At 34.6% G+C, this 10535-nt stretch overlaps 1 protein-coding gene across 1 annotated transcript; it reads right to left on the bottom strand.

Annotated features, from left to right (window-relative positions):
- Positions 1 to 1582: 1582 nt before the first annotated feature.
- On the bottom strand, positions 1583 to 10383 carry SGOL2 (shugoshin-like 2 (S. pombe); the record flags this gene model as incomplete). Its single annotated transcript, XM_009078799.1, has 8 exons — positions 10217 to 10383; positions 9575 to 9729; positions 7733 to 7908; positions 7267 to 7344; positions 6462 to 6544; positions 5832 to 6064; positions 3378 to 5324; positions 1583 to 1730 (listed from the first exon to the last, which is right to left on the bottom strand). Coding segments are annotated over exons 1-8 (2987 nt in total), but the record flags the coding sequence as incomplete, so codon positions are not given.
- Between the last annotated feature and the right edge of the window lie 152 nt (positions 10384 to 10535).

Here is a 10535-nt window from a genome sequence, read left to right as displayed (position 1 = left end):
AATAATAATAATGTAGTTAAAACAATTCATATGGTAAATACTCTTAATGAAAGCTTGATACAATACAGAGATTAAATTTATGGAAAATAAATATGTCTGAAATAGCAAGGCATAGATAACTACTGCTTTCCAAAATAATGTTAAAATAGTAGTTTTGTTATGTGACCTCTATCATATTAATATGTGAGCAATCATAAGTTATGTAAGACAAAATCCAAAACTTACTGAAACCAAAAGCTTAACAGCATCCATTCAGGAGAGTATACTTGGAAACTAAGTATAAATAGGGGATAATCATCTAAAATTTTCACAATATCCACATTTTTTTCTGTTATTAGTTACTGTCTCTCTCAGAACTTTATCATTCTGGGGTAAAAGAGTATAAATGTGTCCATATATAATATTACAGTATTTTAGCATTCAATTCAATTATTAAAATAATAGAGTAACTCTAATCCCTTTCCATTTCTTTTATAAATTATCTGGCACAAATATCTTTAAAAAGCCAGTGGTAAAGTGAAAAGACACTCCCTGCACTAGTTTTAGCTCCTATTTATCCTCAGACTCATTGCTTCAGTTGTTTGCTTACTTAAAGAGGTAAAAATTATTTGAGGTTGTATGAGAACTGTGTTCTAATTTTTTTCAGATTTTGGTTTTTTTTTCTTCTCCTGCCACAGTATTGCCAGAAAAGACATACTCCTTTTACACCTTTGTCATAAAGTTGCTACAATTCTTTCACTCTCAATGCTGTTACAGATAAGCCTTGATACTGTTCTCAAGAATATGCATTCTGTTAATACACACACAACACAGAGTAGCTGCTCTTAAAATTAATATTACACTTAAAAATATCCAAATCAAACAAAAAAAGTCAACCAACTCTGTGGCAAAAACTCTCAGAATATTGTCAGAAATGATCAGCTTAAAGGTCCATTGGGATTCAGATCTATTAATGTAAATGCAAATATATTAGTCTTCTTTATTAAAGTTGGCTTTTAAATCCTCTTTTATATTTTAATAGAGATTACAGAATTTATGTCTTGCATTTTAGTAATCTCAAAAATTCTGTATCTCTAAATTTGCTGAGAACACTGAGAGGCAAATTAATTATCAACTTAATATACATACTTAATTTAACTACGAAATTAATTTATCTTAAACTCAAATTATTTCTAATATTAGCTACAGCTAGTTAAAGCAAAACTACTGAATTATACAATATTGGTGCATAGATTTTCTTTCCACTTGACAATATTACAAGAACATTATTATGCTGTTACCTTTAAGTATAACACTTAAAATTTTCCATCTCTAAAGGGGTTTATATCATTATAAACATTGATTCACTATTATCCACTATTAGTACAAACTATATTTTGAGACTTGAATACTGTTGTTGTCTTACTTTGGTACTTGGAAATCCTGCCACACTAACAAGTGTTTTATATCAGCACTGAAGTATCTTTGCCAAATAGATTTGTGAGAGTTCAACTGTGTTTTTGCAGAGTTTAATAGCAAATCTTTACTGGGCATAGTTACACACTCAAAAGACAAGCAAAAGCCCTAATTTCTGTATAATTACCTCAGCAGATTGGGTTCTCTGTAGCAAATATTGTGTCTTTCTCGTCTAGATGGTGCTGCTGAGTTTTCTCCTGAAGCTTCAGGGGATTTAGGTACGGAAGTGTGAGATTGTGTACGAGTATTTGTCACATCTTGGAAAGCCCTTCTCCCTGTAAATACAGTAGTTTATATGTCTCATCTTAGATATTTCCTGAATCATTTAGTAAACTTTTAATGAATAATTCTTTTTAATTAGTATTTCTTAATTCAGGTACTTTGGTTACTGCTCCTACTCTAAAGATACTCAACACAAAATGGGATAGATGATCAAAGAAAATGCCAGTACCTACACAAGTCAGGAGCTGTTTGAGGTCTGCCATGGCTCGTGGGACATTTAGGAAAGCCCCATGAGCACTGGAGTTTGCGTCTGGCTGCTTAAGACTCCCAAGAGTTACTGCATGTGCAAAACTAAAACTGCACACTGCTCATGGCCTTGAATGCAGAGGGAGAGCATACATGTATAATCTGAAGAGTCAAGCAGTACAAGAGTTCTTTAGTACTGCATTTTGCAGCTTTATGTCTGCATTTTGGGCACACGTGCATAAAATAAGCATAGCAAAATATGAATTCAAGATATGGATTTGGATGCAGGAGAAAAAATTAACTGGTTTGTGAGCTATGCTTAAATGAAGATCTAATGATTAGCTTGCTTTTTATGTCAGCAGTCTTTGATTCTGCTGATCATAAGGGTTTACTAATTTTTCATTAATACTAATAAAATCATGGGATCCTTTTTCCACCTTCCAAAGAACAAATCGAAGATGCAATTGCAAATTGCAAAGACTATCAGTCTCACACAATGGCCTAATTTTGCCAGTATTTCTGTTCTGTGCTTGTGGAAAATAGGAGATTTTTTTTGGCATTGTGTCCTAGCATTCAAATGAAACCAAGAAAGTATTTGCTTGATGGTTTGGGATTCAAATTATTAATTTGAACTAGGATACTGTCTAGGTGTTGGGACTTTCTAGAGACAATGAAGTAAACAGGAACTTGTTGAGAACAAGTATGTTTACAAAATAGACCCCTAACACTATGAAACTTCAAAGCTACATTCTAAAGTACATTTAAACTCCTGCATAGATATGTTGGTCCTATATTGCTTTAGCTCCTTTACACTAATTGCATTGTATGATAGAAGAATCTAAACCTATCTTCCAGACTACATTAAAGTTTGATTATTTTCTTAACATATCTTACTTTAAGAAAGAGGTTGTCACGTCAAAGTTTGTTCATGGGCAGGTTATAAAGAAAACCTACTCAACATACTTTTTTTGTGTATCACAAATCCTGTTGAATTGCAGTGTTTCTAAAGAAACACAAATGAAATCTTGAAGTCCAGCTAGGTTCTCCAATTATGAAGGGAACACTGTAGGTTCCTCTTATTTCCCTTGTATAAAAGCTCAAGCTATTATATCTTTTCAATGCCCAACTTTCTGAATCCCATGACATACTTTGGAAAATGAATGCATGCTCCAAGTATAATTGCTTCTCAAGAATGTAGACTATTTACATCTGCCCTACGAAGTATATTGAAAAGTAACAAGGATACTAGTTAGCACAATTAAAGAAGCTATTGTGACTGATACATGATACAGAACATGCATAATTTTAGTGATTTCAGTCTTACCGTTTTCCACTCCTGTTTTATCCACTCTAAAAGAGCAATGAGTTGGGCAGTGTTAAGAAAAGACACTTTACTGCTATTTCAGGCACTTCCTAATTTAAAATGCCATTTTTTTTCTAACCCATACACTTACCATGAGAAGATGTCAGAGTACTTTTGTAACTGCCTTTAGAAAGATGATCCAGATTTTGTTCTGCCTTTTCAGCATCCAGTGCTTTATTGTGACCATTTTCCCCATGGATTTCAGAGGTTTTCAGCATAGAGAAGTTGATAGAAGCATTGTGATTATTGACAGCTGGGAGCTCAATATTGGAAAGACCTTCCTGGGAAAATCTATCTACATTTAATGGCATATTCTTAGAACATTCAACTTGAATCATAGGCTTTAACTTGCTAGGAAAGGAGTCTATTTCATGAGGGACTTCCTGGTCATCCAAAATATTCTGTTCTCCCTGATCAATACGCCTGAAATAAATTTTTTCTTGTCTGGTCTTAGTAACATCAGAACTCTGTTTCTGCTGATTCATCTGATGATGAGAATTACTAATATGAGGGTTTCTATTTGCCACTGCTGAGGAATTTACTTTCTTTAACATGTCAGCATCATTAGCTTCTTTAGCTTCTGGTGTATTTGTAGCTGCACCATTTAGAGTAATTAAAGCTACTTGGATTTGCTGAGTTTTGGTTACTTTATTTCCACTAACAGCCTCTGCATGCAATGAATCCTTATTTTTTAATTCTTCACTTTTACAAACTGAGAACTGTGTAAGATTTTCTTTTGGTATGATGTGTGCTTTCTGGCCAGCTTTTGCCAATGTATGTTTTAATCTGCCTGGCAAAAAATGGCTACTGTTTTGGTCTGCTTTCTGTCGAGTTTCATGAGTGCTGTAATTCTCAGTTTCTCTGCTTTCCCTGTAACCACTTTTTTGGTTGTTTTTAATTTGTATAGTATTCTTCTGGTCTTGTTTACGCTTGCTCTCATGTTGGTGTATCTTTGTTTGAGATTTTTTAAAAATATATTCTCCACACTGGCCATTTTCCTCTCTATGGTATTTTGCTGTGTTTGCTTTGGAAGGGTTTTGAAAAGTTTTCCTGTTTACTGTTGGTCTGCTATCTTTGTCATTTGTATTCAGGAAGTCCTCCTGTAAAGGCAACATATTAGAAGTGTTATCTTGGAATGGTAATTTTTCAGCACAAACTTCTGGTGGGATCCCGTTAGCAGATAAGTTTGAGTCTGCTTTTTGGATTTTGTTTTTCATGACTCCAAATGTTTTTGAGAAGGTTTCTTTATTTGTCTTCTGTTTTCTTGGACTCATTAAATTAACTTGGTATGTCCTCCTAGTAGCTTTAGCTGTACTTGTTTTACTCTGTTTCTCGACAGAATTTCCTGTATATGACTGTTCTGACTGACTTTGGAATTGTTGAGTTTGTGAGTCAATAGTTTTTGAAGCTTCACTATTGCCAGCTCTTGTGTGCCTTTCTTCTGCATACAAATTCGAACTGACTTCAGTTTTGCTTTTAACTTCCTTTTTATCCTTCTTAGAGTACTTTGCTTTTCTGAAACTTGCTAGTATTTTACCAGAATTTGCATTACTACTTTTATTTTGGCGCAATTTACGATTGTCTTTCGCTGTAACTGTGAGTAGTTCACCCACATCACTGGCAGTCAACTCCATATCATCATCATAAAGAGTTTCTTCAGGCTTCATCTTGTCAGTAAAAAGCAGCTTCTTAAAATCTGTCTCACTTTCATTGCTGAATTTACGAGGTGAGGGAATAACGCAAGACAAGTCACTTGAACCTTCCTGCAAATTCGTATCATTGGTGTTGCTGCCACTGTTGGTACCATGATGAGGCAGATTAAATGACTTACATTTTTCATCAAAATCCTTTATGTTAGATTGATGTTTTGACTTAGGAAGAACTGCATGTTTCTCTGTTTCGGCCACATTTCCATAGGATGGCAATGAACTACCATTATATTGCTCCGTAAGCTCCTCAGGCTGTTCTAAGGATTGTTTATTTTTGACACAAGTTAGGAAGGCACTAATGCAACTTACTTCTGTGCACAATAGATTTTCTGCAAAAAGAAAAATTTAAGCAGCTTGGGGAAAGCAAGAATAGAGTGTAGTTATTGGCATAAGATTACTGAAGGTTGAACCAGAATTATGGAAAATTACAAGCGCCTTTCTTTTTTTAAACTGAATACACACATTCTGTGGTTGGTCCTTAAAAATTGATTTAACTAGAGCTAATTTCATATTTTACCAAAGTTGGACTTTTGAAATTGGGTAGAAATAATAACCTATTTTTCTATAACTACTTCAGTTACTATTTGTCTATCTTATAAAAGTTTTATTCTGTTAAAGTTCTGTTACATTTCAGCTGTGTCATTTCAATGAACACTATTCCACAAGTGATTGTCAGGACATCTACACTTATGGGTGAGCATTCTATTTTTCATTAGTTTATTACAGTTTAGGAACCTTATTCCACCTTCTGTACTGTGCATCAAGTAATGAATTACTAAATACTAATTCTCAGAGAGCTCTGAAAAACAAATCACCTGTACAGAAATACATCATACCTTTTAAGATTTGTTTGTCAACAGCTGTTTCCACTGGGTCTATTTCAATTAACTTCTGATTATTTGTACCAGAAGGCAGTGATGATGCTAACTTGACTTGATCTGAACGCATTTCCTTTGAGAAATTAGTGGTACACTTGTAGTAGTTTGGTATTTCACCCAGAGGAGGGCTACCTTGCTCCTTTGCATTAGCTCTTAGAATTAAAGGAAGCTTCACTGGCAATTCTACAGATCTGAAAAGAGGAAATTTTACTATGATTTTTATTAGGTTTTATATCATAGCATTAAATTGTTAAAAATGTTCTCTTAATAACATGTAAAAGCAGAAAACAAGAACTTGAGTACGAAATCTGGTTCTGTCTTGGGGAAAATGTATTTTTGATGATACAGAATTCTGCTTTGTGGTGAAAGCCACATGAAGAAAGCAAGGAGTTATTCAAACACAAGTTTTGTCTACCATTCTTTCTCTATATATAAATTTCAAGTTGCAAATAGGTAAATTCTGAATTAGACAGGAAATTGTTTCTCATAACCTTAAAAATACCCAGAACAATATACAAAGCTGAGTTGTAAAAAAAAAATAAAATCCACGGACAGATATCAACTTGTGCATTTAATATCACCACCTACCTAGATGACTGACATGCACTCTTGAACTGCTCAACAGTAGGGCTACTGGGATCAGCTGACCGATGAAGGGAACTCTGAAGATTCTTTCAAAAGAAAAACAGTAGGGAAGTAGAAATAGTTGAATATTCTCTTCTGTTTTAAGTATTGGAAATATCCACAGGGGAAAAAAAAAATGTAACAAATGGACAAAACCCAGAAATACTGCTGAAAGGCACATCATATTCAAACACACATAATCATTTTAAAGAAAAATATTTTGTAGCAAAATTTATCAAAATCCATAACCTACTTGCATTCCAAAGCAATGTCTAGACTTTTCAAAATGTAGCTATAACTAATGCAAACTGCATTATACATAGAAAAGCACAGAGCAACAGTTTAGAACAGACAATAAAATATTTTCCTTTTTCTGAAATTAGTTGTAATTTTCCCATGACATGAGAACTAAGATGGACTATGTTACTGGTAAAGTTTCCACATGTATGGTATTTATTGCAGCACTAAGCAAGGAAGGCAGGTAGTTCACCACATACTGAAGTACTAAGCTTTCCTTTTTTAACCACATTGTCAGGGCTAACTGATATTTAACTTGTAGATACTTTGTAAACCAGATTAAATCATAAATTTTCAGTGCAGCAAAACTTAATTGATTTCACTAGACTGGTGCATCATCCCAAGTTTTAAGGAATTAGGGTAAATGTTTTACAATGCATATATTATTTCAGCATTGCACTCATTTAGATGCTTGGAAAATATTATCCTTGAAAATGAATTCAATGTAGTAATAGTTCAAAAAGCACCTTACCTCAGAAAGGCTGCTCACTTCTATTGCAGTTAAGAGGTTATCATTCAAATATGCTTTTATTCCTACAAGAATCTTATTCTGTTTGTAAAAGAAAAAATAATTAAAAATATATTTTAAGTGACTTCTGGTTTAAGAGAAGACAAGATAAAAAGACATTGAAGTTGTATTTTTTTTTTAGATTTAATTGAGCACAAACTGCTTTTTAATAACACCTCAATACCTATAAGTATAAAGGTGAAGCTGAAATAGCTATGGATAGACATACACACTGATGGACAAAACAGTAAGTACAAAAAAATCCTATGAAAGAAAAATCAAATGTAAATACTATTTGTCAGACGATAACAACTCCACAAATCTGACACATATTTTAAATCAGCATTTGAAGAAGTAATATTAAGTTTCAAAACAAGACAAAAACTTAGTTGAGGAGATCTGAGTTTAAATGATATTATTCATAGCATACCAAACAGTTTAGTTTGTGACAAAGGAAGATATTATGAAACTGCAGTTTTTCTACTTCCATCTGAAGAAAAATCTTCTCATTCTTTAGCTTGCGAGAATTTTCTTTCTCCCTGTTCAAAGCCAGAGCTAATGCTTTGTTATTTTGTTGTAAAGATGCTTTAAACAGAGACGAGTTATCTAAAGGAGACAAAATCATTATTTTAGTTCAATGCCAGCCCCTCTCTGCATGAATCAGCACTATGTAACAACATTTTTGTCTGTAGGTTTTGGTGCAACAGCAGCAAAGCCTAACACTTTCTAATAAAAAATGATTCTGTGGCTGTCATTCTGATGACTACTCCGTCAGTTTCATATTCAAGTTTATTTCATGCACAGATTCTGCTCTAGTCCAGAATTTTAAAAATATGGTTATTATAAGAAGAAAGCATTTGAAAATGGATAGTATAATGGGCACAGAAATGTCTACAAATTTCTAATAAACAAATATACATTTCACAAATTAAAATGGTCAAACATTCTGATAATATATGTGAGTTTTGATGACAGAGAAAAAAAAGCTTTACACTAGAAATATACCTTCCAACTGTGCTGCTGAAAACCTGCCTACACATACCTGTTACAGAATGGTTTAGGAACTTCACTTTTTTTTCCCAGTGACACTGCATATTACCAGAACATTGGGGAATTTTTGCCTCACTTTTATAGCATACACATAGTTAACTTGAACTCAAAGTAGAGACAAGTCTGACCATACTCTTTTACCAGACAAAAATAGCAAGGTTAGGTTGCAAACTGCTTCTATTACATCTCTTCATTGTCTTATGTTAATAGTTCTGTGATCTGTTACACAAAATTTGCAAGGCCTTACTTCCTTGCTTTGGGAAACAGGCAGCAACAGTGGAAGCTTGTTAATCCAAACACTAGGCTTTGAAAGTACTATTCATCTTGGTGAATTATGAAATATTTGTATTACAGCAGTATTGAGACTTCTAGAGGAGCATTATTCATCTATACTATTTACTTTTCACTGGAAATTACTATTTTTTATACAGAGCCACAGTAAATTCAAATACATATGCAAAAAGAATATATATATGTGTTTGTGTGTGTATATATATACATACATATATATAAGCATCAAGAATTCTTGCTCACAGAAATAGAAGCAGAAGTTAATATTCACTTAGCATGCTGCTGGAAACAGAGTTCTCAAACAGCAGTTTCACTACATTTATACTTTCCCTATCTTTAGCAGAAAAAGTATCTGAGATGTTCCATAGTGTTGTTTTTGTCAGAACCAGAAACAAAACCCAACCACCTACCACGGCGAACCTAAGCTTGAATTTAATGTCAACTTACTGGGAAAACAAAGTATCTTCTAGGAAGTGATTAAATAAGCAGATTAATAGTTGCAGTTTTCTTTGATTTGGTAAATGTATATGAATTATTCAATGAATAATTTTCTATAAATCCCATTTTTGCAAATGGGAATACTAAGTATTTTACCATGGTAACTATGTTTTAAAAGTATCAATTTTCCTCATTTTGATACCTCAGTTTTGAGACATCCCAAAAGGTCATGGACATGAATGTTAGAAATGTACTTGAGTACACTCTTAGAAACACTGGTGTGCCAAAAAGCAAGGATTGAAATCACTCTCAGAATGAGATAAATAAACAACTTCCATTTTAACTTTCAGCCTCTCCTAAAACTGACAATATACGACAGTATTCTTAACAGGCAGCAATTCAGCAACTCATGTTAAATACCATTACTGTTCCTTTTGAAGCCATATGTTCTAAGTACAGTTGGTGGCTTCAGTTTTATTTTAACAGGACTTACTCATTAATTTAGTTTTGATTTTAGAAGCCAGAGAAGCATTCCATTTTGCAGCCTGTAATGTTCCACCCGTTTTCTTCACATATCTTTTCCCAACCTCTGAGACGAACGCAGCAGACGATGACTTAGCACTTCTTTTACTCATTGTCAGAACGAACCTGTACATTGACAAGGGGAATGTCCAGATAATAAATGATCTTTCTTACACCTTTTAAAAATTAAGGTTCATTATCTCTTTCTTACCGGGATTTTTATGTGTGATATTGAAAAAAAAATTGCTTCAGTCTTTACCTTTGTTAATTCAAGCTGATTAACGAATTACAGTCAGTGCACCAAATACATTGAGACATTAACGCAGAGTGGCAAAATACTTAACTAGCAAGCCACACACACTAAAAGGAAATATCTGACTAGCAAGCCGCGAAGGGTAAAAGGATCACAGAGATTTTAGCTTGTCTGTTCCCTCAAGTTAACCATCCGAAAGGCAAAAACCCCAAGGTGTTATCACTTCAGCCGGGGTTTTGTCAGCGCAGATTTTGAACCGATAGAGTTGCATAAAGCCCACGGCAGAGGTCGAGGGCACCGAGCGGCCCTGCCTGACCCCGCGGGGCACAGCCTGGCCTGGGACTGCCGCGCTGCTCTCACAGCCCGGCCCGGACTCCCCCGGGCGAAGCCACAGCCAGTATCCATCCTCCCTGAGGCTTCTCTAGATACACAGGCTTTGCCACGGAGATGCAGAATGAGCCGTGATAAAAGAGTTCACATGTGCTCTCGTACAGAAGCACAGGTTGATCGGGACCCATAAAGATCATCGAGTCTAACTCTTAGCCCTGCACAGGACATTGTATCATAGAATTTTAGGGGTTGGAATGGATCTTACCTATTATCTAGTCACAATCCCCACTGCCATGGGCAGGGACACCTCCCCACTAGACCAGGATGCTCAAGGCCTCATCCAACCTGG

The sequence above is a fragment of the Acanthisitta chloris genome, unplaced genomic scaffold (genome assembly GCF_000695815.1).
Source record: "Acanthisitta chloris isolate BGI_N310 unplaced genomic scaffold, ASM69581v1 scaffold8927, whole genome shotgun sequence".
Classification (NCBI taxonomy): domain Eukaryota; kingdom Metazoa; phylum Chordata; class Aves; order Passeriformes; family Acanthisittidae; genus Acanthisitta; species Acanthisitta chloris.
The sequence above is the reverse complement of the archived record's forward strand: the minus strand, read 5'-3'. Positions and strand labels throughout refer to the sequence as shown.